Below are 27,716 nucleotides of genomic sequence, written 5' to 3' on the forward strand. Positions count from 1 at the left end.
TTTACACATATTCTCCTTATAACTTTGAAACCACAAGAATTAGATTAGATTTTCCTATTTCGAATGCAATAGATTTTAAAACTGTACATAACTAAGACTAAATTTTTGTTTTCTTTCTAATCAATTAATCACTTGTTACTGATACAACTATAGTTATAAAAGAATAGCAAGTTATGAGACAATAAAACATAACGTAAAAAATACGAGTGTTAAAGACCAACAGACCTGGGCTCAAAGCCGAGCTCTGACAATTAACAGCTATATAACTTGGGCAAATCCCTTAGTCTCGTAGAGCCACAGTTTCCTCTGTAAAATGGAATCAGTATATATACATTGTAGGACTCAAAATCAAATAAAAGAGTGCATGTCCATCTACTGCCTTACTTAGTGCCTAGCATGATCCAAGTGCTCAATAAATAAATGCTATAATAATATAACTGAACTTTTCAATAAGCATTAAAGGGAAATATTTCCCCAAATAAATATTTAAATAAAGGTACAAGATACACAAAATAATAGAGTTGAAAGTCATGGCCTAAAACCCAATAATCACTCCATGACATACTAATACAGATAAATTAGATTCAGTAAGCACACACACTGTACTTGAAACAGCAATGAAGGCTATTCTCATCTTTGTTTTTTTTATCTTCACAACCTACACTTTAAAGGATGAAAGAGGTGGAGGGTCGTAGTGGCAATAAAAATAAAGCTCCTACAACTTGAGAGTAAAAGGAAACATCCGAATTAATAAGGACATTTACATCAAAAACATGATAGCAGAGCAAATTTTGCAATAATATAAAGGAAACACCAGACTGCAAAGTCACACCTGTTATTCCAAGCCTGCAGCACTTCGCAGAGGCTTTGTTTCTTGGCGATGAGTGACTCGAAGACCGACTGCAGTTGCTGAGGGGTCTCCACAGAGGAAGACAGGAGCCGTGCTTGCATCTTCTCAGTCCAGTTCTTGAACTCGCTTTCTTCCATCTACGAGGAACAGAAAGCGCTCCAGCAATCTGAGACACACCCCAAAAGGAACCTCTAACAAGTTCACAGCTAACATTTGGGTTTCTGTCAGAAAAATGAATTACCTCTTTTTGTGCAAAGATATCTTCCATTTTCTCCTCTCTTGTTTTGCTAAATGTATCAGTTTTCAAAGATGCGAGTCTTTCATCCACAGCAAGATATACCTGTGAAACTCTAACAATATAAATATAAACAATATTAAACACTTTAGAAAAGTCAGAATCAAATTGTCTAATCTCACACAAGTAGAAAAAAGATGTACACACAAAACTTTAACTAGGTCTTACCTAATTAAGAATCACATACAATTTTGCAGAACAAAAAAGGACGTATATCAAAATTTTAATAGTTGTTATGCCTGAGAGCGTTTGACTTCTTTGTTAATACTTTTATGAACTGTCTACACTTTTCCTTTTTTACATCAGGCATATATAACATACAATTAGAAAAATAGGTTATTTTTGTTTTCAAAGAAAGCTAAATGAACAAACATGATATTTAAAATAGTTTAGATTTCAGGCAGTACTAAACAAAAACAGATGATCAAAGAAAATAAAACTTACTTTTGAAAGAAGTCCTTCAGATCCTGAAGAAGGGACACTTTTAGTGGCACCTGACGTTTAATGAATATTTTGGGAAGTGGAACACACACTTCAAGAAGCCGAATGGGAGAATAACTGAGAGGAAAAAATACAAGTAATAGTAGAAAAGTGAAAAATATTTTAATATTTTGAGTAGAGGTGTATCATGACAGCCAGCTAAGTCCTATGAGGTACAAGAGATCATAAAGTTTCTATGAAATGGCATTTTTAAAACAATCAAAAACATTGAAGGCAACTTTCAGACATTACAAATATCCTCCCCAGTTTTAAAAAGATTTTGTTTTATTTTTCCCTTGCATTGTGATGTCATCATTTATCCCCCGAGGCCATTCTCATGTGCTTTAAAAACAAATGACTGGGATATAAACCTCCATGAATGAGGAGAGGGACTCCTTCCTACAATTAGCTTAGACACAGGTATTCACTACCTTCTCAGTTCCCAAGGATTCTTTGTGAGTTTCCTTTCCACCTGAAGTTCATGATGTCTAGTAAATGCTATACCCCACCTAGGCCCTAGGTTCATGGTTAATAGCTCTTGCTTAAAAAAGGATATAGGGTTCAATTACAAGTATTTCCTATTTGTGTGCCTATTTGTGCCTATTATGTGTCAGATGCTGTTTTAGGTGCTGAGATACAGCATGGAGTAAGGGCCAAAATTCTTGCTCTCGTGATTCAGGAATAATAAGACTTCGGCGATAAACAAAAACAAATACTTAAAACATATCTTACGCCAGATAGTAGGTGCTACAGGGCAAAATAAAGCAGGAAAGGGAAGCAAGGAGTGCCAGGGGTGAGAGGGAGTCAGGGCAGGTGAAATCTGAACAAAGACCTGCAGGAAATAAGGAAAAGTAGGCAGATATCTGGGAGCAGGCAGCTCAGAGACGGAAGATCAAGTGCAGGGCTCCCAGGTAGGAGCCTACCTGACATAGCTGAGGTCCAGCCAGGAGGCCAGTGAGGCTGAAGTACGGTGAGCGAGGCGGGAGTAGTAGGGGGTGAGAAGCCAGAGCATGTAGGGGCTCACAGGCCCGTAAATGGACTCTGGCCTTCACTCAGGTTGAAACAGACACCCACTGGAGGCTCTAGAGCACATGAGTGGCCTGAGTTGATTTTCATATAACAGGACCACTCTGACTGCTGTCTTGAGAACAGGCTGCAGCGGGTTAAGGCCAAAAGGAAACTGACTGAGGTTACTGCCATAATCTAGTAAAAGACAACAGAGGTTCAGTCCAGAGTGGCAGTGGTGAAGGTGGTGAGACATGTTCTGGGTATATTCTGAAGGCAGAGCCCGAAGGCTTTCTCAAATCATTTAAAAACAAGTGTAGGGCTTCCCTGGTGGTGCAGTGGTTGAGAGTCTGCCTGCCAATGCAGGGGACATGGGTTCGGGCCCTGGTCTGGGAAGATCCCACATGCCGCGGAGCAACTGGGCCCGTGAGCCACAGTTGCTGGGCCTGTGCGTCTGGAGCCTGTGCTCCGCAGCGAGAGAGGCCGCGGTGGTGAGAGGCCCGCGCACCGCGATGAAGAGTGGCCCCCACTTGCCGCAACTAGAGAAGGCCCTCGCACAGAAACGAAGACCCAACACAGCCATAAATAAATAAATAAATTTAAAAAAAAAAAAAAAAAACAAGTGTAAATACCCATTCTTTGAACTAGTGATTTTAGCTCTATCCGGAATATCCGATAACCCTTATGCTAAGTAATGTCTTAGCAAAAATTCTGATAAGCTCTCAGATGGAAAAACAATGGTTAAGAGTAATACCTGCAGTAGCAAGAATCATGGATCATGACTTGCTAGCTCTATTTGTCAGCTGTAAGCTCTCTAAGTTAGGGTGATAATAATACATATTTCTTAAAGGATTAAATAAAATAATAACACTGAAAGCTCTTCACAGAGTATGGCCCTCTGCCTTTGCAAGAGTGGGAATGGGGAACAACACACACCAAAAATTAATTCAATCTAGTAATACTGGAAATGTTACAAAGCCTTCCAGGGAGTATGTGATTGTGACAAGGTCGCTCAGACTTCTTACCTGAAAGATGCCACCATCTGGTTATAGGAGAAATACTGGTGATAATCATGGTGGATGGAGTGACCACACGGCTCAGCATTGGCTCTACGGGTGTACTGGTGCCCATAAAACCTAAGTTCAAGGTATTTTGCAAATGACATGGACCAGGACTCATTGGAAAGAGCAACAACTGGTGTTACCTGAAATTCAGCATAAATTGTTATCTAATCACATATTGAGAATCTCTTTTTTAAAAAACAATGTATTTTCTTCTCTAGTACAAATCTAGTGTATTCTGACTGCATAAAACTAGAAGAAGAAAAAAATGCTTCGAGGTGAGTGGAGTTAGGGATGGCTGGGGAAAACTGTCTTGCCAGTAATCCCAGTACCACCATCAATATGCTAGTATGTTTGCTTTCTTTCTATACATGAATACATATATGCTTAGCTGGGATGTTTATAAATAAAAACTGTTCCCTATAATTAGCTTCATAACCTTTTTTTATTAGCAATATATCATATTTTCCCACATAGAATATTCTTGTACAATTTAATTTTTAATGGCTGCAAAGTATCCCATAATATGGAATTATTTAACCAATCTCTATTGATGTGCATTTAAGACATTACAAGTTTTTCATTATTTTGATGAACGTCCCTGTGTGTGTGTGTGTGTGTGTGTGTGTGTGTGTGTGTGTGTGTGTGTATACACTTATAAATATCCATAATTATTATTTCCTTGGAATAAATTAATGAAAGTGGAAATTGGTAGGTCAAAGGGCATGAACATTTATATGGTCTTTGATACTTTCTGCCACATTGTGTAAACCAGTACACCTGTTTCAGGAGACAATCTCCAACAGTATCTGAGAATATCAATTTCCCTACTTTCTTACCAATCTCAGGAACTATAAATCTTTGAAATGTAACTTCTTTAAAAAATAAATAAATAAAAACACATTCCACTTATTTTATTTATTTATATTTATTTATACTTCTTTGATTATTACTAATGAGTAAAATGTATTTGCACATGTCTACTGGCCATTTGTATTAAATTGCTTTGTCACACTCTTTGCCCATTTTTCTATTATCATGGCTTACAGAAATTTAATAGTAAGTATACTAATATTTGGTCATATATATTATAACTTTTTTGGACACCTAAAAGTTTTCATTTCTGTGTAACAAAAACTGTTTACCTTTTCCTTTCTAACATAACCCCAAAGGCAGAAGTTTTTGTTTTAAAATAAAGTGCATACACCAAACATGCAAGATATAAAGATCGAACTTAAGTTATTCATTTAGTTCACTGGTCAATCTACAGAATTTCACATATTCTACAACAAAATATTGCCAGCTGTCTAACAGCAACTAAAGGCCTAGAAGAACAAGTATAAAAAGACCAGTCATTGCAAGAAATGATCTCATGGCTCTATGTTCCTACCGAAGAAGGCACTACCTTTGACTTTGCCCTCCTCAACCTCTGATACTGAAATAGGTTGCACTATTATTTTATCTATAATTCCCATATGTGCTTCCAAACATACACTCCAAAATAAGCCAATTAAGATAACAATGAAGTTAAATTTGGCATATGCTCACTGTAAACAATTTGAATAAAAAGTATATATTAAAAACATAATATTGGCACCAAATATTCCCTCCAGAGTTAGAAAAACACACAGAAGAAATAAAACACATGGTTCTTTCCTCAAGAATGTATATGAAAACCAGCAGAGATCAATTAAACATGGTCTCTCATCTGTGTGTCTTAAGATAGAAATGTTGACATAGACTTAAACTTACACAAACATTCTAGCATACTGTAATCACTGTAAGTCTGTCTTCCCCGCTAGAGGACAGGAGCCTTACCTTGTTCTTCCTTCATTCCTAGGGCCTAGCACAGTATCTGGCACCTAGGTGGTGCTCAATAAGCATTTACTGAATGAATAAACAAACATAATGGAGAACTGTCAAGATAAAATCTCCATCTATTTTACTGGACATGGTACCTATGTTTTATATAATGACTGATAAATCCTAAAATGGAATCTTTAGGAAACAAACATTAAAGGGAACATACAGCACTAGAAGGTAAAATAAATAAGAGCCCAAAGACAAATACTAAATCCAAAAAAATAGAGGCCACCCTCCCCCCCAAAAAAGAACTATATAAATATAGAAATAAAAGATACTATGTGATGTATTACAGCAACAGGGTACACTTACCTGTTTGCAGATTCTGCACCAGGAATAGGTGAGAATTGTATGCTGATATCCAGGTACTGGAGAATCCAACTCCTTCAGGATTATCTGCACACAGCCTTGGCCATGGACAAAGCGTCGAATGTGATGCACCATGGGGGTATCACAGAACATGCTAGGACACTGATAGGAAGGCCTTTGACAAAAAGAAAGTCCTCACATTAACCACGAAACCGAGGAGCAGTGTATAGTGAATCCTGGCTAATCAGGACCACTGTAGAGAAAGTGCAGCATCCTCTCAAGAGTAAGGATGACTGGTGGATGATCTGCTCGGGGTACCGCTCATCCTGCTCAGAGCCTGCAGCTGAACATCCTGCCTTCAACCACATCACAGTGACAGGTTCCACTTGTTAAGCACCTTCTATTTGCCAAGTATTTCTAAAACATCATCTCATTTTACCTATTAAAACTCCTGACATTTGTGGAGTTTGTTAATACCTATAAAGGGGGCTGGTAAAGATTAAACTACTTGCTCTTTGTCATATTAAGTGGCAGGTGATAGCTCTAAGACTTAAACTGAGGTCCTTAGCTTCTCTTGCCTCTCATTTGAATCACTGTGAAAACAGACATTCTAAAAAAAGTCTGTGGGATTGAGGGCAATTAGATGGGCAAAGATCTGAGGAATGAACTGGAGAAGACATGCCGGGTTGAATATGAAAGGATTACTTCTCTGTATAGTAAACCCTGGCACGTGGCATGAACAGGAAGGTCACACAACAGTGCTCCAACTCATGTTTATATTTAGGTTGAAATTCTAGGCATCAAAAAAGCATAAATGGAACATAAGGAGAAAATTGGTTCTTACCGGAAACAGTATCTCTCTAAAAATATTCCTAATGTAAGATCATTTTTTCCATAAAATTCCATTGTTACAATCCTAAAAGAAAAGATTTCTTAGAAACATATCATATGAATTACCACCCAGCAAAAGATATTTCATGAGACTCCAAACTGATACCTGTTAGATCTGCTTATAATACAGTATTAAAACAGGTGCTACTCTTTTGTTGTTACGGAACAGGTTTTACCTCATCTGATAGACCAGGTTTGTACTAGCCACACTACAGCATCGTATCCATTCCCAGTCCATTAGTATCCTATGAAACTATTTAATCAGGATGCACAAACTGTAATATTAAATGAGTAAAACTGATCTGAGTTAGGAAGAAGTAAAAGTTTCCCTTACAAAGCCTTAAGCCTGGTCAGTATAAAATGGGACTCCTGCCTCTGCTCTCTAGTCCACACCATTGCTGAGCACGAAGAGCAGCAGCTCATATTCCTCCAGGAAAGGCACTTCTTAACTTTATACCCAACTTATAAATGCCCACAAATAAGAGAGTTCAGCTACACATACCTGTCGAAACCCACATCTTATATCAAGCCTTGACCTAAACTCCCAGAGAAAATTCCCATGGGCTCACCCAGCCCCAAGTCAGACTGCTAGAGCTCTACTGATGCTGGAAGAATCCCTGATCTCACTGGTAGAAATAAGGGTTTCTGGTGTCCAAAATTAAAATACGGAACACATTTTGTCATGGAAAGTACTCCAAAAACAAGCAGTTATGTTCTTTAGTACTTTTAAAACTAAACTATGTAATAACTAGGCTTTTGTGACTATCACTGGAAATAAATTATAACATTATAAAATGTGTTTCTATCAATCTACTTAGAATTAAGTTTTAGAATAAAACTTAAGACAGAAGACTGACTGCTCTTATGAAAACGATGCCTAAAGAAAACCTGCCTGATTTGTACATGTTATCAAAATGCTTAAAACTAGCTTTTATGTATCAACTTTCTCACTTTTATAACTACAAATTTCTCTTCCATCCCTCACATCCGTTTTCACTCTCACTAAAGGTACTTTCATTTACTTCTACCCATGAACAAATACAAATTTCATATGTAATTCACAAGTTCTAAAGTTCCATCAATTCACATATGACCAGCAGCATGCCATTCACCTAAAAACAGAGCCTAAAGGCTGAATTTTGTTCAGACTTGCTGGAATTCTATCCTCAAGTACAATAGTGGGGGGGCGGGGGTGCAAGTGGGGTGGGCAAGGAACCCTACCACGGACTGACGCAGGCACTGGGAGCGTTGCTGGACTGGGCAGAAGAGCTGCTGAAGAGCACGCACAGTCTCTGGTGGTTGGCAGGATTCAGACAGTCCACCTGCAAGAGAAGGAACATCCAGATGAGCACCCGCAAGCCATCACGCACTCCAACCCCAAGGCCCATCTCCAACATCCGACACACTCCACTCGATTTGTAAAGCCTCTGCCATCACTACAGGGGTTTCAGTGAAGATTCAAAACTACAAGACACTAAATATAAGGAAGAAGAGCAGTTAGGTTTTGAGGTAAAGCAATCCAAAAGGTTTAAGTGAAACGTAAACATACAAATAGATGTCTAAACAGCTTGTTTTCTTAAATACTCTTATTTTTACAAAACTACATTAAATTATCTTGGAAGTAGTTAATTAAATATGAAACAGTCTGAATTGATAGCTGGATATAACATCCACCTGAGATACCCAGAAATCTAAATCCTAAGGTATTTATTTATTTGTACTTTATACCTGTTTTTGATCATTACAAAGGTAACACCTGTCTCTGCTGAAATTCAAACAGTACAGAGGTATATGAAGAAGTTCATGAAGTACTTAAAGCCTCTCCTCCTTTGATGCTGCCCACCTCCCAAACTGACAAATTTGACTGTATGGTTAAAAACCATGTACTTTTGCTAGCTCATACACATAAACACACAAAAACACCCACATAAGTATACACAGGTGATTTTGGTTTTTTACAAAAATGGTTTGATGCTACATATATTAAAACACAATTTGCTTTTTAACACTAGAAAATATATCATGGGTTCTCTCTGGGTCATGAAACGAGATCCAACTCATCCTTTTAACAGCAAACAATTAGAAATAATGCTTCAGTAAACACCCTTGTACATATATTATAATAAAATGTAAGTATCCTTATACCAAATGCTTACTTATCTGCAGGAATAAGTTATAAAAGATAGGAATCCTAAGTCAAAAACATATATGTGCTCATGTAAATTTAAAAGACCTCCCTATCACTTTTAATAAGTTTACATAAATGTATATAAACATAAATTTATTTAAAGTTTATTATAAGTATTTTTCCATACCTCATTAACCATGGCTCTTATCACATTCTTTTTTGCCAATTTCATGTATTAAAAACGGTGTACCATTATTATTTAATCATTCCCAGACTTGTGAAAGTGAACATCTTTTTGTTTTATTAAAAAACTATTTCCTCATCTAGAGATAGATTTGTTCATTAGTTTTATTACCACCATTATCAATAATGTATCCATGAATAAATCTTACTTTTTTTAAAACACATCCATTTCCTACAATAAACTTCCAACCCTTACTGTCCTGCTCATTGCCATTAAAAGGATCAAGGACGCATCACACTAAACCCAAGTCATCATGCCAGAAATTTTAAGCAGCTCCACGCTGCCCCCCTACCTCAGAGCTCCTCCTAGTTTACTGTGAGCTTAGCCTGAAACCCTCAAAATCCAGTTTCATTACATTACACTCCTATTTCATACATTTTAAAGCAACACATAAGCCGAAAGACCTAGACAAAAAAAAAAAAAAAGCATAGAGGAAATATTTAATAAATCTGCATGCAATTTGCCACATTTGATTATTTTTACCCTGCCATAGCAGAGATTTTCAACACATTTTTTTTAAAGACATGTATGTTAAGTAGATTTATTTATTTATTTGGCCGCACCTCAAGGCATGTGAGATCTTAAGTTACCCGACCAGGGATCGAACCTGCGCCCCCAGCAGTGGGAGCGTGGAGTCTTAACCACTGGACGGCCAGGAAAGTCCCCAACACATTTTAAATTTACACAAGCACACAAAGTGGTCTTGCTCACCTTTGTTGACCACACTGCATCACTTGTAATCAACCCTTTCTCTTCGTCACCTTCACTTTTGCTTCCGGATTTGCCACTTGAAGTACCCGATGCATCCTTAGAATAAGCGAAAGGGTCTGAATTTTTCTGCTGAATTCTTCCTCCTCTGGCCCGATAATCGGCCAGCATTCTCCCCAGGCTCTGGCTATCACCCAGGTGCTCGGCAATTCTGGTGCTCACTAGCTCGTGTGAGGGCAGGACTTGAATAGACTTGGCCTGAACACTTCCATTCATGCCCTGAAGGCCAGAGAGATCCCTGAGCATCTGTTTCTTCCGCCTGCTCTCCATTTCTTTGAACTCTTTATTGAGGAGAGGAGACCAGTAAACCTGCTCCGCAAAATAATCTCGGGTAGAGCATCTCATCCCCTTTTCAGTTAAAAGGAAGGGCTCCCGGAATGTGATTACTGGGGAGATACAGAGGATCACATCTTTCAATTCCTGTTTAAAGGTCAAAGAGTAAGTCTTCCGTTTATCTTCAGAGGAGGTAACTTCCTCAGTGATATACAGGCCAGTGTCATCCTGTAGAGGGTCTCTGAAGGCTCTCATCTGGCTTTTGGGATCCTGCAGCTCCTCTGTTTGCTGCAAAGCCTCTGGCTGCTCGCTGCCTACGGCATCCTGTTGGTCGTCTATGTGGAGTGGCAGCAGCGATTCCGGTACCGATGGAAAGAGAGCACAGGGGGCGCCTGCTGGGCAAGCTGCTGCGGCATGCTCTTGATGCTTCGAAGAGGCAACATCCTGTGGCACACTTTTAGTTTCCTGATCACCCTTCTCAAACAGAATCCTTGATTCTAGCAAACTGCTATCATCAGAGGGCAGAAAGTCCGGAGGGAAGTCAGGCTCCCGGGGGAGGGGACTTCCGCTGAATGGCTCTTGTGCGGCCCCTTCATCCTCCTGTCCCTCAATCAGAGAATGGAAGGAGGGGTTTGGTGTTAATGTAGGAGGCATAGCAAATTCATCCATGAGGAAGGAGATTTCTAGTTGAGAATGATAAGCTACACAGATCATAAATATTAGGATCTCCTTAACTCGAGCCAGCTCATAATCAGAGCCTCCTCTAAGCTTGATTGTACAGCCCAAGTGCTGTGGACAGCCTTCAAAAAACATCAGTGTTTTGGTTTGTTCTACAAATAAACAAACACAAGGTTAAGAAGGCTTAGGTGGCAATCCAGAAGTCCAGACAGAACTCACCATCTTAACATCTACCAGAGAAAAACCCTTAAGTAAAACCACAGTTGCCTGTCCTCATTTAACCACTGCTAATAGCTATTTCCTACTAAGTCAACCTTGTAGTACTGATGAATTTACTCATGTCCTCAGGTCCCCAATTCCAGGTAAATCTATACTAGAGATCACTCACCATTAGGCAACTGAAACATCTGCATGTAAAATTTGTGACAGGTGCCCAGGTGAGGTTTTGTAAGCAGCTGGTCCATCGACATCACCAAATCACCTTGGGTCATCCGACTGATTCGTTCTAAAACTTGCTAGAACACAGAACAACATTATATTACAAAATTAGACAGAGAAGAATAAAATTCTTAGAAAATTTAATATGAAAAAATAATAGGAACATATGAAAATGCCCTCGCAATGAATTTCCTTGATTTTAATAATTAAATGACTTTTACTGACTCTAGATTAGTCTACACTTAGAAATCAGTATGTGCCTACTAAAATAAACCATACTCATATTAATGACATTATCAAAAGACATTTAAGCATCATGCACTGGCAAAAGGTACTGATTCAGGGGCGGAGGGTGGGAAGCTTCCAGGAGGGTGGGAAACTTCCAGAACTGACCTCTGTTCTGAAGAGGGTAACTTTTCAAGGGAGAGAACATTTTCTGCTACAAAATGAAGTCTCCACAAATACTACTTATTAACTAATGTCTATCACACCTTTGGTCTTGTAGAACCTATGATGAGCATTATATAACTCGTATGAGTGCTATATGAATCATACTTTCTTCCAGCCTAAGATCCTCCAGTCTTATAAATAATGAAATCACTGCCATGCCTGTCCTACTTTCAATATAGATGGCGCAGCAAAGAAATAAATAATTAAAGATCCCTGCATATCTACCATACATGCATATAAATTTACAAGCCGTGATTTTTTTTAAATGATATAAAAATAGAAAAATAAGAACACTCACTGATTTTACATTAATGACCAAAGTAATGCCATGTTCCAGTAACATATCCTGGGCAATTCGAGATACCGTTTTCTCAACTAAAACCAATGTGGGCCGAACATCAACTATTCGCTGAACGTAGTTCTTCAAGAATTCCCTTTCCTAAGTAAGATAAATCAAAATTATTATGTGTGGTACAATTCAAGATCTAGACATGTAAAAATATCAGGATAGTTTGACTATTAATATCAAACTCCGCCTAAGTTTTCTTTGCCCACAAACCACTAATAAATATTTCCTACTAAGTAAACACTGTAGTACTGATGTGTTAACTCATTTCTCAGGTCCCCCAATCTCAGGTGAAACTATGCTAAAGATCACTTACCATTGCTATAAGCAAATTAACTCAAACACAACCAAGAATATTTTTCATCATTCTAATCTGCTGATTATGCTGCAAAGAGTTTCAGGAGAAATTTCATTCTCCAACTCACTAACTTTACTTTGGAGGATTTTGAATTCTTAATAACCTATGACATAAAAGCCAAGAATCCAATTAGCTAGCTCTCAAAGGTTATAAATAAATAAATAAAAAACCCTAACCCTAAATGAAAGCAATTTCTAAACGTTTTTAATATAGTTATGAATTCCCCCTTTTACAATCTGAAAGTAACCAGAATATCTCTTCTTTTGGGTATCTGAATAAATAACTCTCTAACAGATGCTATTTCAGCTTCTTCCTAATTTCAATCTCCGAACAGGTAATATTCTACCTAGAACAGCTATAGTTAAAAATTAAAACATTTTTAATACAATTTCATCACAAAGGCTTACTTTCAAAGCAAATGAATATTGTAAATAACAACCAGAGTTAAAACAATATAATTCATTAATTGTTTCATAAAATTTCTGGGCTCAGAGAGGTGACAATGGAATGTGGGAGCACGTCTGTCACTTCTGCTCCCTATGCCCAGTGCTTTCTGAGTAACACTGTATTCATGGTCAGTGCCACCAGTAATGGACGAGCCTATTCCTTGCAATGAACCTGCCCTGTTATGGAGTATATTTCTTCTCACCCTTCTCTGTTTTACTGATAGAAGTTGCACATTTTCAAATTCTCCCATTATTAGCAAAACGGAATTTTTTTTCCTTGAAACGTGTTAATTTCCTTCTCTGCTTACTAAATTGTTATTTAATGACATTTTAAATGATTTTATTTGTGCAGCTCCAATAAAGAATAACTAAAATAAGTTGATTTTTTTTTTTTTTTTAAGTTTCTGGCCTCTGATACAGGGATAGCAAATACATTTCCTCTCAGTTCCAGCTCCAGTCAACTATTACGATTATGCATGAAGCACCATGCTAAAAAGGGGTCCTGGGAGAGGCTCAGCAAGGAAAAAGTATCAGAAGGTAGGGCAGGAACACAACGGAGCAGTGGCAGACCAACAGATCTTGAGGGCCGACCTTGTGAAGACAGTATGGCACCACAGGCTAATTATCTCTTTGCCCACTGTTTCTCATCCTCCTTTTTCTAACAGTCTACCTTTCAGCTTCTTCTTTGATTGGTTATTCCACAATGAGTGGACCAAAAAAAGGATTAAAAAAAAGTCATATCAATTGATACTTTCTATCAATTCAAACTAAAAACTTTAATAGGTCAGAACTTAAAGATATAATAAACTATGTTTTATAGCACTGATGAACCAGATGCTTTAAATTATATGAATTAAATCATGTTTACTAATATACATTGCCCAGAGCACAGAGCATACTTCTCTAACATAAAGATTTTAGTCTGTTAACCTGGTCGTAAGGGTGGAGTTAAAATAAAGCAGATAAATTTAAGTATAACTTTTTTGTAACTAAATATCTATGGATTCTGATTACTAGTTCATCAACTCCAAGACATAAAATTTTACATATTTTAACATCTCTGCAATTAGGATGCATCTTGCAATCCATGTGGTTGTGATCTAAACCTAGAAAAGTCTTTCACTGACACCTTCAGTGAGATCAAGAAAAGTCCCAGCATCACAGTACCTTAGATTCCATGAACGATAATTGTGTTTCCCCTTTTTCCTTATTTCAGTTGTCACTGAAAAGTCATAGTAAATAAGAGCTAGAAGGAATGGTATAAATCTAGCTGAAACCCCTAGCTTTATACTGATACACAGCTGAATTCCAGAAAGGAAACAGTCCCAGTTAACAGAGTTCATTAAGCAATAGAGCAGAGTTTCATAACCCATGGTGCCTTTCACCACGATTAAGTTTTTTCTGTTGCTGTCTACGAATTCAGAACAAAAGTGATTAACCACTCTTAACCACTCTTGAGAAAATGTACCAATCACCTATGAATTTTCAAGCAATGCTTTTCCTAAATGTTTCTGGAACTGAATGTGTTTCTGCTATAATAGGAATACACATTCCTGAAAACTTCCCATTTTGAACAACTACAAATTAATTAATAGCATTTATGGGAGAAAAGAGGTTGAGGCAGACAACTTTTAAAACCTATGTAACTTAATATTCAGAGCACTAACAAGAATAAAAATTGGTACCTTGACAGAGAACTTGGACAGCCCAGACAGGCAGCTCAGTGTAGCTGGAGGTGGCCTCAAGGGAAATTTAAAATGTACAAAAGCAAGTGCAACAGTACAATTGGAAATGGAACTCTGAACAGTGAACGCCTAAGAGCCATCCAGGACCAGGGGTTGCATCTCTCTAGGGAGAGAACTCTTCGAACAGGAGCTCACTTCTAATTTCTTAAAATAGAGCTAAAAGGGTTCCTGCCTTTATGGGAGCTGAGCTGAGGCTGATTTTCTCTCCAGCTGAGGGTTATAATCCTACCGCAGTTTTTCTGGGCCTCCTCACTTAAGCAAAACCAGACAGAAACTGACACAACTTCCATCTGATGTTATTCCCTTTCACCAACTGTGTGTAAGCTACTTAGTGTTCTAGAAACATGTGTTTTAGTAGAACAGACTGTATTAAAAATCAGGTATTATCATTGGGAACCTGATTAAGCTAGAGAAATCCTTAAAGTAAATCCATGACCCAGGTGGGAAGGAAAAACAGGATTTGGATTGTCACTTTTTCTTCATATATTCCCAAAAAGTCATGTGTTGCCTTTAACACTTTGAAACTAAAAATAGTGACAGAGGTTTTGGTAAGCTTCTAAAGTGTGATACATAAAAACATCTTTCATAATAAATTTTTCAAATGAAACAACAGCAATTAAGTTTGTCTGTCCAATTTAACCAGCTGGAATGCGTTATAAGAGCTGGCAAGCATCATAGTACGCAAACATCCCTCCAGATTACTGTTTCAGTAAGTTCTTACCTGAAGCACAATAGGATCAATGCAAGTAAATTTAGTTTCTTCTCTGTAGAGATACTCAATGGAACACTTCAACAGAAGAATTTTGGGGTTTTTAATAGAAGAATTCATCTAAAAAATAAATGAACAGTTTGTTAGAACTTCGAAGTTTGCACCTTATAGTCCTCCTTTAATCACAACTTTAAATTCACACTGTTCATAATTCCTCTTAAATAGATGATCTCATTATATTCATATTAAAATACTCTCATTTAGTTCTTTTGTGGTATTCTCTTGCTTTTTTTCAAAGCAAATTATTAGTTTAGGGCTATGCAAAATTCTTCAAAAATTGGCTTCTTTTCTAATAATGCTATTTTACCTAATCTTCTATACTCTTAACTGTTTGTTTTTTTTTAATTTCTAATGTTGCAAGAAAAGCTATCCAGCCCTGGGTAGGGCAGAGAGGGGCTTAAAGACAGACTACTCCACAAACTCCCACAAATCAGCAACTCTGAAGGCAGAATTTAACTTTTCTGAAATTCAAGAAGGGTAGATGAGGGAGAAAAGAATTAAAACACCTGCTGAATATATTTTTAATGGAATAAATTTCCAAGCAGTCGTAAATTTGCAAGCCAAATTGGGTAATAAGAAGTTAAAACAGAAAACCTTAAAGCATATCCTGAAGCAGTGACTCAAACAATATATCCTAACCATGCAACTAAAGCCACAAGCAGAACAGCCAGGGCCTGCAATCCAAGTTTCCGACTGACCAAGCCTATCAGGGCCAAACCGGTAAATGGTCCTGAAAACAGTGACTCATCAGCTGGGAAACTACATTCAGGGCTCTTTTAGCAACTACAAATTAAAGACTAACTCTAAACATGGTCAGTGGAGCAAGACAGTCATTCATGCATATGTGTCTACCACACCCACATAACAGTTTTTAATTCCGGAGATGAGCACAACATACCTACCTCTGAATTCAACACAGATCATTTAATTTGATTTAAAGTACTACTTTGGGGACTTCCCTGGTGGTCCAGTGGTAAAGAATCCACCTTGCAATACAGGGGACTTGATCCCTGGTCAGGGAACTAAGATCCCACACGCCGCGGGGCAACTAAGCCCGCGTGCCACAACTACTGAGTTTGCGCGCCTCAACTAGAGCCCGTGTGCCGCAAACTACAAAGCCCGTGTGCCGCAAACTACAGAGCCCACGTGCTCTGGAGCCCACGCACCACAACTAGAGAAGAGAAAACCCGCATGACACGACAAAGATCCCGCGTGCTGCAACTGAGACCCGACACAGCCAAAAATAAAAAAAAAATCTTTTAAAAAAAAAAAAAATAAATCTTTAAAAAAATAAAGTACTACTTTGATGGGTAAAATGTTTTAATAAGACTCTATGTAGAAATATGAACTCTGGATCATTGCTATAATATCAAATCCAAACATACTTTTATTTCTCTTTGGTCACTAACAACTTTCAGGAGGCTTAATGACTTACAAAAAATAATTAGACTCTGCTTAGAAAAGAGTGAAAACAGGACTGCAGTTTCTCCATCTAGTTGTTCAGGCTTGAGATCTGCCTGAGCTCTCACTGTAACCGAATCAGTATCCTCAGAGGTGGGGCCAGGGTGTCTCTATGTTTGATAAGTTCCCTTAGTGATTCTGAAGCACAGCAAGGTTTGAGAACACTGTTACAGATCAACGGTTTCTCAAAATGTGAGAACCAATAAACGACACTGGAAACACCCAGAGTGCCTCCATTAAAAGCAGTCCCAGCCGAATGTGAATTGGTGCAGCCACTATGGAAAGCAGTATGGAGGTTCCTTAAAAAACTAAAAACAGCGTTACCACGTGATCCGCAATCCCACTCCTGAGGATACATCCAGAGAAAACTCTAATTTGAAAAGATACATGCACTCCAATGTCCATAGCAGCACTATTTACAATAGCCAAGACACGGAAGCAACCTAAATGTCTATCGACAGATTAATGGATAAAGAAAATGTGGTACATATATACACAATGGAATACTATTCAGCCATAAAAAGGAATGAAATAATGCCATTTGCCAACAATGAGGATGGATCTAGAGATTACCATACTAAGTGAAGTAAGTCAGACAGAGAAAGACAAATATTACATAATATCGCTTGTATGTGGAATCTAAAATATGACACAAATGAACTTATATACAAAACAGAAACAGACTCACAGACATAGAAAACAAACTTATGGTTACCAAAGGGGAAAGCAGTGCAGGGAGGGATAAATCGGGAGTTTGGGAATGGTAGATGTAAGCCACTGTGTATAAAATAAATAAAACAACAAGGTCCTACTGCACAGCACAGGGAACTATATTCAATATCCTGTAATAAACTATAATGGAAAAGAATATGAAAAAAATATATATATGTGTATAAAAAACTGAATCACTTTGCTGTACACTGGAAACTAACATAACATTGTAAATTAACTATACTTCCTTAAAAAAAAGATTTTAAAGTAGTCCCACCCTTCCCCTACCCACCCCCCAATTCCCACCCCCGTAAACCTACTGAATGAGAATTTCCAGGGTTTGGACTTAGGGATCTACATTTTTAACAAGGTCCACAGGTGATCCTGATGCACACTACACTTTGCTAATCAGCAGCCTTCAGAATAAAGTGAGATACAAAGCCCCTGCCTGCTTCCTCCACAGCCCCATCTCCTGCCATTTCCCATCTTGCACCTTAGGATCTCAGAGTTTCCTTAGTCCACCAGGTTATTTCACCCTACTCTCTGTGCTAGTGCTAGAAAGAGCCTCAGGGTTGAAGGTAGAGATAAAAGGGAAGAAGGATAACAGAATTCCAGTGATAATTCTGAGCTCAGCCCTATGAGGGAGAACAAAGTTGTCAAATGGTAGGCCTCTGGAAGGACTCCAGTCTGTTAGAAAATCCTGTCTCCTTGAGATGCGGTGGGGTGAAGGGAGACAATGATACCAGTGTCCTGTCAGCCTGCTGGTTGGGAAGCCTTCTTCTGTCTGATGAGTTCCCACTGTACAAGTCCCAATCATCAACGGCTCTGGGAGACTCTCCCTCAACCCCCAAAATTTCACCCCTATGGGAAACATTGCTAGTCACCCCTCAATGTCCAATCTCCTTTTCTTCCACGATTAAGGTACCCCCAGCTTGTTAGCTTGGCACATAGTCACAGTCTGCTGAACGTCACTGTTGAACTGAATCACATTACCTTTTTATGGGCAATGTTCTTGGTACAAACAAACCCACTGACAACCACAGAATCAAACTTCTTTCCACCTGGGATCTAATGAAACAATTAAGAAAACAATAAAATTCAATGACACATCCTTAGAATCCAGTCAAATAAATTCTATTATTTATTATTTATTTTCAAATAAGTACAAAAAGTTCCAGGATGCATTTCTTCCTTTCAACCAATAATTAATGGCCTCTTAGCATGATCATCAACACTCTAACATACTACCTGGTACTTGATGCCAGATGTCAATTAAGACCACTATTAAGTTACATATCATAGGCAAAAACTACAGGCAAAACTCCACTACTCTCTAAATAAAGCAATTACCCACTGCTTTTACTCAGAACAGTGACAGTAATCTGTGGAAAGAGGCCCTTTCATAGATGACACATCAAGAAGAGGAAGCAAGAAAGTCTGGGTTCCCAACTCATTGCAAGCCCAACTTACCCCCCACCCCCATTCACCTCTCACTTCCTAACAGTGGCTTCTATGACCCTTAAGTGCACTGCTAACAAATAGAGCAGGCAGAGAAACTTCCCCCTCCTCACCTAGCACCCCTCCTGGTAATGAGCCTTTCAGATTACCATTAAGAGACGAATTACTATCAGGCCCATCTCATCAATTCCTAGCATTAGGAAAGCATTAGCAGAGCTCACTTTTTTGATGTGGACAAACTGACGGACATCCATGTCATCATCCCGGTTCTTGACATCAGGTCGGACTGTCTGAACAACCTGGCAGACTAGTGATACAATGATGTCCCTCCAAGATGGTGACAATGACTCACTATGGAGCAACTGCTGGAGTAGTGCCATCATGTGGTTGTGATTAGCTGAGCTACAAAAATGTTACAGGAAAGAAGTCTGCATAGTTAATACTGCCAGAGACAACAGTTTTGAAGACACAACACAGTCTACCAAAGAAATAAGCACACAAATTATGGTTCACAGATGAGATCTTCTTGGTCAATTTTATTCTTTCTGCATATCTGCACCTTAATGATTTTTCACATAAAGAAAATCTGTGAATATCTTCAACTAAGACGACCCATTTAATTTGATTAAACTTTAACACATAAATGACAATGGGGACAGATAAGCACAATTTAGGACACTTTTTGTTTTATAAGAAATTTCACCAGAACAGGCTTTATTTCCTAAGTAATGTTAGTATTTTTGACTTTCTAAGGAAGAACTATGCACATGCCTATCAAGTCACTGAAGATTATAAAAATGGAGAATTAAAATTAAAAAGCTCACTGCCTTACAGCAACCTCTCCATGGCTTGTTTCTCTCCATTCTCCTCCCTCAGCAGCTCCAGGTTGTTATGATGCCAGCCCAAAGGTGTGAAAGGCAGCTCTTTGGATTTTTCCTCAACTCGACGGTTAAATAAGGATTCTAAGTGTAAAATAAGAAATTATACTTCATTATCACGTTTTATACCATCTACTCATAGATTTAGAAATTGCCAACTTACGTTTTTACGTTTTTTAAGTTAGCCAATTCAATTGTTGGTGTAAAAAAAGCAAGGACATGTTTAAATTCATAAATAAAAAAATGAACTCTGAGTTAGATCATCAATATTCTCAACAGACAAAATCAGAGACAGAAGTGTGAAAAGTAAATTTACATAAGCAACCAGGACTCTCAAGAAAATAATTATAAATACGGCTTCTGAAAAGCAAATAAAATGAGATTTTTTTACAGTCTTTTTATTTATTTGGGGACATAAACAAAACAAGGTGGTTAATTTTTCCTATAAAATCACAAACTGAAAACTGCATTCAATTGAAATCAGAATGCAAGCAGAACATGTGATAGTGTGGGTGCTGAACTTTAAAAAGTTCAGCCCTGATACGTCTGAACCAGTACATGACAGTATAGAAAGTCTACTCAGACAATCCTTTTAGTGTTTCTTTTTCAATACAGGAACAAAAGGCTTTCTTTTTAATTGGCAAAACTTTTACAAGTCAGACCTAAAAATTAACTGTAAAGAAATTAAAACATGGTAAATAACAATTTATGTAAAATTCTGTTAATGGATCAAGACCAAAAAAATAATAGATAATACTACATGCTTTGCAAAAAAAGATGCTCACTAAATGCTGAAAAATGTGATTGAATAAATGGAAAGAAGAGAGGTGAGAAATGCTTACAAAAATTCTCAAATCTTTCCCCTCTTAAAGCAAACTAAACAAACAAAAAAACTTTCAACTAAACATTCCAGCAGCTTACACAGTAAAGCAAGTGTCCATGACAAGTGAAGTACAAAAATGGCACATTTCAATTATTTAAACCCCTGGTCTATAAACATCTAGTTGAACCAGATGCTTGGAGGTGAATTCAGAAACACTGCTAAGTTATGACACCAGCTGCAAGTGGCTGCCCTTGTACCAGCTTGCCCTACCTTCTCTCTTTTATGTGAAACCCTCCCATTATCTGAGGCCTAAGCTGTAGAGTGTTATGGACCAATTAAGTAAGTGTGTCTTCACTCCACAGCAAGCTAAGTAGGGTCACGGCTGGAAAAGGCTTGTACTTCCTCTTGTCCCCAGGGAAATGGTCAGCAGAACTAGTTCTTTATCCCCTTCTGTCCACTTGTCTCCCCAACTCCACAGGGCAAGCGGCATCCTCAATCGGATGAGATCTGCCTGTAGGCTTTTTGATAAGCTTGACAATCACTGACGATATGTATGTCAATACTTAATACTATACTCATGATATAGGAAAGCATAAACTATTCATGCCTTTAAATGAATAAAATTCAAAATCTATTTAAAAGCTTTTAAACAATTACTTTTCAGATCAGAGACCTTCTTTCAAACCAAGTCCGAGTTTATATTTTTGGTTCTCAACAGTCTCAAAGTTACTACACATATTAAAATCTGTGTTCCCATGATACTAAAATAATCATATACATTGTCAGTACCTACTCTGCACCTATCAATGTGCTAGGCCCCAAGTATATCCCCATGAACAAAAGAGACACCATCCCATGTATAGCTTTTGATAAAATTACCTTTGATGAAGGCATCACTTATTGAGAGCTGTTGTCCTCCATTGTCAGAAATCAAATACTCTGCATAGCAGGGAGAGAGGAGAGAGAGGAGGAAGGAAAGGAGAAGCTTATGACTATTAACATGCCAGCATAATTATACAGAAAACACACCCACACACAAAGTATTACTCATACTAAACCCATCAGTACACAGCCAAGTCACAAAACTTTAGGCTAAAATGATGCTTTATAACTTGTTCCGCACACTTCATACTAAACTTGATAGACTTAAATTAATAACTCAACAAAACCTTGAAACAGTAATGACAGATAATCTTTAACAGATCATTCTTCCCTTATCAAAACTGAACTGGTTTATGAAAACTGAGATCGTCAGTAATTTTCATGACAAGCCTAAAAAGTTACTCTTTTTCTCATGCACAATTGTATTATTTAACAAACAGTGAGTTCAGATAGAGAAGCCACCTCATAATACAATATAAGGTGGGGTTTTTAAAATTTCAGAATATAAGCTATAAAATAAATTAATACAAAAGTGACAATGGCAGGGAATAAAGATGTAACTCGTAAGGATTTATATTAGTTTTTAGAGTTTTAATTTTCAAAAATTCTAACCAAATACTTCCAAATAGTTGCTGAAAGATAACTTCTGAACACACAGTGAATGTGTTCTTTTAGAACTTTTAGAATAGTAATTATTTTTCTTATAAGTGAAACTTACTCTTTACTTCCCCATGACCTTTTCTCTAGGTCTGTGCCCAAGCACAGCTCAAATGAGGTTCTTTCTACCGTGCAAATTTAACCACAATGCATTTTAAGCCCTTTAAGGCAAAGGTGCTCCACAAAATTCTTTGCAGGTAGAGTTTATTTATAAACAAATGGGCTTCAAAAGTCAATGTGTCTATAAGCCAATATGCTCATCCTTCAAACAAGAAAGTGGAGAAAAAAATTTAGAAAGTACAAGTGTGCCATGTCAAATACAATAAAATCAAGTATTATATGGACCAGTGAAAACAGATGTTATACTTTATTCCTATACCTCCCGCACAGAAATTAATAATGCCTACCCCTATTTGTTCAACTAATGTAGAGGCTTTACAAGCTTTACTCTTCATACTAAAGGATATATATATATATATATAAAATTCCAGAAGCAATGGATTTTCCCCATTATGAAAAAATTTCAAACATACAGAAAATCCTGTATACCCTCCACCTAGACTGAACAATTGTTAATGATTTGCCATATCTGATTTCTCTCTATATGTGTGCTTTTTTTCCAGACCATTTGAAATTACACATATCATGACATTTTACCACTAATACTTCAGCATGCATCTCTTAAAAATAAGGGCATTCTCCTCTATAGCCGTAATATTTACACACTTAAGAAAACTGACCATTTCTTAATATCATTGAGTTAGTCCACATTCAAATTTATCTAACTGTTCCCAAAATGCTTTAATAAATGTTTTTTTCCCCCTCAAACCTGGATCCATTAAGGTTCATACATTACATTCTCTTTATTCTCTTTTAGTCTAAAGTAGACTTCCTACCTTTTTTTTTTCATGATATTGAATTTTGAAAGAACCCAGGCCAAATGTCCTGGTGAACATCCCACATTCTGGATCTGATGGATTGTTTCCTCATGGTGCTGCTTAAATTGCTCTTATACCCCCTGTTTCCCTATAAATGGGAAGTTAGGTCTAGAGGTTTGCGGAAGCCATGATTTTCACTTTCTTCTCTAGGTTCTACTTGCTAACTTTCCAACAATGGTTCAGAATCCTGCGACCAACACAGAATAAAATATTTTTTAATTGCATAACTCTCCAAGACCAATAATGAAAAATTAATCAAACCAGAAGATCACGCTGTCTCAGTTTTACAAGTTTCTGAAAATGAGGGGTTTGCTTATGTAACATAAAAAACATGACCAGTTTTTTTTTAAGTATAGCTATTTCAATCAATTTTATAAATTCAAATTTCCTCAGCCTTAAAAGCTAGCAGATGATCCCAAAGAAAAGACTTAATAAGTATTACCTTTACCTTTAATGGAAAGATAAAAAGCACCCATTCTCATTTTTATTTAAGAGAAATGAAAACCAGAAGCAGAGGAAGTCTTTCACTTCCCTAACTAGGTCACTCTGACGACCTTTATTTTCTGGTAACCAGTGTTCCTCCTAACTACAATGAAGAAAAAAATAATTTATTGTATCTCAACTTCACAAGAAAAATAGAAAAAAGAATAATTCCTGTTAGTATGCTAAAACTTAACAAGAGAGAACTGTGAAAGCCAGAAATGTGTATTAAGGGATTTATAAAGTCCTCAAATTACAGGCTCTCAAGGTTGCAAATGACCTAAGAGGTCAATCTAATAATTACCTTCTTTCTGGGGTGTGTGGGTGTGTGTGTGTGTGTGTGTGTGTGTACACATATACAATGTAATATTACTCAGCCACAAGAAAGAATAAAATCTTGCTATTTGTGAAAACATGGGTGGAACTAGAGGGTATTATGTTAGGTGAAATGAGTCAGAGAAAGACAAATTCTGTATGATTTCACTTATTTGTGGAATCTAAAAAACAAAACAAATGAACAAACAGAACAGAAAAGAAACAGAGTTATAGATACAGAGAACAAACAGGGGTTGCCAGAGGGGAGGGGGGTGGAAGGAGAAAAGAAATAGGTAAGGAAGATTAGGGGTACAAACTTTCAGTTGCAAAATAATTAAGTCATGGGTGTAAAATGTACAGGGTGGGGCATATAGTCAATAACTATGTAATATCTTTGTATGGTGACATACTGTAACTAGACTTAACTGGTGATCATTTCAAAATGTATAGAAATATGGAATCACTATGATGCGTAACAGTTGGAGATCAATTATACTTCAAAAACAAACTCAGAAAAAGAGATTAGATTGGTAGTTACTAGAGGAAGGGGGTGGGGGAGGGGAAATTAGACGCAGGCAGTCAAAAGGCAGAAACTTCCAGTACTAGGGACGGATGTACAACACAATCAATACAATTAACACTGCTGTATGTCATATATGAAAGTTGTTAAGAGAGTAAATTCTAAGAGTTCTCATCACAAAGAAAATAATTTTTTCTATTTCTTTAATTTTCTATCTATGGGAGATGATGGATGTTCACATAAGTAAACTTATGCTGCACACGTTAAACTTATACAGTGCTTTATGTCAATTATATCTCAGTAAAACTAGAAGGGAAAACAAACAACAACGAGGCATCCTCTAACTCTTCATTATTTTGGACTTCACTTCCTCTTAACAGACAGTGTTCTTTCCTGGGTAAGGTTATCTTAACAGAGGTTAAAAAAAAAAAAAAAAAAGTTCAATTAATATTGTATCAACTTCCCCAAATAACTGGCCTAATTTTTCTCTTTACATCACAATTTTAAAAATCTTTCCCAAGATATCCTTGGCATTTCCTCCAATCTTCCGTGCAGTCTGGACTTCAGCTATCCTGCCACTTTTCTAAAAGCACTGGCCCCTCTTTCAGACTGCTCCTCATATGAAGGTTTCCTCTCACAATTTTTCTAGAAAAAAAATTTTTAAAGGTTGAGATCAGAAAGTTGCCAGAGGAGTCATGATGGTTTTCTTCAACTGCAGGTGCTGCCCCTTTAATTTTCCTTATAAATGCAGTTTGAGGTTGTACTGTAAAAACATCATTATCGCAGCCTTCTATTCCCATTCTTCCCCCAACATTATGAAGTTAGGTTTCCTAAAGCAAATGCCTGACTGTGCTCAGCAGTCCACCTTTTGCTATTATTAGTTGCATGATGACAGGTCACTTTCTTCATGATTTTCAAAAGTTCCTTAACTTTCCAAGAGATGAAATCACCAGCAAGTCAAAAATGTATTTCACACTCTTCTTTCAGCACAATGAAATTGCCAACAGAAGTGTCCAGAGAACAGATACCCTCCGTCATGACAGATCATCCCACCTCTGAACCACATCTGTCATTTATATTACAAAAATCCAATATCCTCCACGTGACCAGAGTCTACAGTTAATTCTCACACAAGTGCCACGTCTGCTTCACTGTCCTTTCATACTCACCCAAATGTCTGCCATCATTTTTCCAATTTCTGCTTTGAGGATTCCCATAACGATGTGTATCTTACTTGTGCTCAATGCGAGTCAGGTGTCCTCTTTTCTCACACCCTCTCTAAGTTTCTATTCTTAAATAAGATATACCTTTTTATTACTATAACCCTTAAATGACATTTTACCACATCTTGATGAGAGTGGCTAATATCGACAATTATGAGAAATCTGTTGTAGAAATGTGAATTTGTTTCCAATTATTTTAGCATAGATGTTTACATTCAAAAGCTTCTCTCTTCTGATAATATTTTGAGGCTCAAAGTAGGCAGCAGCAAAGAATTAGGCAGGAATTTCAGATCTAAGTAAGGAGACAATTCAAATTTAGAGCGCTAAATATTAAAAATTCAAACTACAGGTGAAATCATGGAATAAATTGCTTCATCTGTAGAATAATGATTTTTCAGTTACTGTAACATAATGAAATGCCACAGTTACTTATTACTTACGTTTTTTTCTTTTTTTTTGGCCGCATAGCATGCGGGATCTTAGTTCCCTGACCAGGGATCGAACCCGTGCCGCCTGCAGTGAAGTGCGGAGTCCTAACCACTGGACCGCCAAGGAATTCCCAATTATGTATTTTTTATTTATTTACCTTTACTAATGCCACTTTAGAGCTAAAATTTAAATTGCCTTTTAATTATAGCCAACAAAGTAAACCTCATCATCCATTTTTAAAGAAAGCATTTCATTTCTATGTACCGCTATGTTAGATTTTAGTAATGGTTTACCTTATTTTTCCTTTTATACCGAATGTCTTTTGAATTATTATTTTTCAGTAGACTAAAGCCTCAAATAAGACAGCTAAAAGAAGGAATTTGTTTTGTATTAAAGAAGAAACCTTGTTTATAAATATAGCATATGCACAATAAGCATTTTAAATTAGAGTAGAAAGATGTTTTGGAATGTGTGAACGTTTTTCACCAATCGAGTTCAAGCATCTGGAAAGGTTTAGTGGAATACTATGCTACTGGGCAACAGCGTAAGCAAATAAGCTTTAAAATATTAAATGAAGAAAAAGAAATGAATAGAGCAGAACATCCATGTTATAAATGCAAAGAAATGCCACCTTGGAAGTTGCACATTATGCTAAGGGAAAAGCAGTCAGATGTAGTTCCTTTTAAAGACTACAAGCTTTAAACTGGGTGTGGTGGTACTGAGGTAGAAAACAAGAAATAAAAGGAACCAGAACCAACCAAAAAACAAAAAGAAAAAACATGTGGGGAAGAGGTGTGGGGAAAATGAGGAGGGGTGGACCAAAACCCACACCAAATCCCCTCAGCCATAGGGGTCAGAGGAAGCCAGAAGGACAAGCTGGCTTGAGATCTCTCCAGCCTGTGTTTGGACTGCAGATGGTGACTACCTCCTACCTTTTTGGTCAGCAGGGTGAGGGGGCACATGTGGGTACTTGGAGGGCTTCTTGATATGGAAGTTCACGTTGTCCAGCTCCACGTTCAGGCTGATGGACGCGGCTGAGTCACTGTCCACTGTGGACTGGAAACTGCTGACTGATGTGCGCTTGCTAGGACTGGCAGAGTCTTTTAGTGTTGGGGAGGGGAAAGAAATACAGGGAGAGGAGGGGAGTAAAAATGGGTTTCATCAGGGTATCGGAGGAAAGGAGAAAAATGGTTTTTTTAATATACAAGCCCAATGTGCAATACCAAAATGGATACAGTATTTTCATGTACTTCTGTGTAGACTTAATAAAATTTGAGCAAGTTAAATGTAAAATGAATTTTTAAAATGAAGAAATATGTTGGAGGTTCTGCAGAGAGAAGGTCTGATATCATAGTGAAGAGGTGAGAAAGTTGTCTACTGCAATATTAGCTCGGAGTTATTTTTAAGCTGCTGCAAACTAAAGACTACGGCAAAATCTGAAAACACCAGTAGCCTAACAAGTTGGTTTCTTAAGAAAATACTGTATCTAAGACAAGGATTGCTATCAGATGTTGTTACATTTAGTTGGAGCCATAAATCTTAAA

The 27,716-nt window shown here is 37.4% G+C and overlaps 1 protein-coding gene across 11 annotated transcripts in view; it reads right to left on the minus strand.

The window, feature by feature from the left end:
- The window catches only part of PIKFYVE (phosphoinositide kinase, FYVE-type zinc finger containing), a 76,147-nt gene that overhangs the window by 20,402 nt on the left and 28,029 nt on the right, over positions 1 to 27,716 (minus strand). For 7 of the 11 annotated variants that reach the window (XM_068544561.1, XM_068544560.1, XM_068544559.1 and 4 more), the window contains 16 exons: positions 27,105 to 27,272; positions 21,608 to 21,667; positions 19,860 to 19,989; positions 19,249 to 19,429; positions 18,563 to 18,637; positions 15,350 to 15,457; positions 12,032 to 12,172; positions 11,234 to 11,360; positions 9,838 to 10,997; positions 7,976 to 8,076; positions 6,708 to 6,779; positions 5,867 to 6,038; positions 3,656 to 3,834; positions 1,590 to 1,703; positions 1,092 to 1,200; positions 833 to 987 (listed from right to left, as the gene is read on the minus strand). In XM_068544561.1, the coding sequence (XP_068400662.1) occupies positions 833 to 987; positions 1,092 to 1,200; positions 1,590 to 1,703; positions 3,656 to 3,834; positions 5,867 to 6,038; positions 6,708 to 6,779; positions 7,976 to 8,076; positions 9,838 to 10,997; positions 11,234 to 11,360; positions 12,032 to 12,172; positions 15,350 to 15,457; positions 18,563 to 18,637; positions 19,249 to 19,429; positions 19,860 to 19,989; positions 21,608 to 21,667; positions 27,105 to 27,272 (3,052 nt within the window). Of the gene's footprint in view, positions 1 to 832; positions 988 to 1,091; positions 1,201 to 1,589; positions 1,704 to 3,655; positions 3,835 to 5,866; positions 6,039 to 6,707; positions 6,780 to 7,975; positions 8,077 to 9,837; positions 10,998 to 11,233; positions 11,361 to 12,031; positions 12,173 to 15,349; positions 15,458 to 18,562; positions 18,638 to 19,248; positions 19,430 to 19,859; positions 19,990 to 21,607; positions 21,668 to 27,093; positions 27,273 to 27,716 lie in introns of those variants that run through there. The other 4 variants (XM_068544566.1, XM_068544565.1, XM_068544568.1 and 1 more) reach the window with 2 other exon arrangements.

This window comes from Eschrichtius robustus, chromosome 5 (assembly GCF_028021215.1).
Source record: "Eschrichtius robustus isolate mEscRob2 chromosome 5, mEscRob2.pri, whole genome shotgun sequence".
Taxonomy (NCBI): Eukaryota; Metazoa; Chordata; class Mammalia; order Artiodactyla; family Eschrichtiidae; genus Eschrichtius; species Eschrichtius robustus.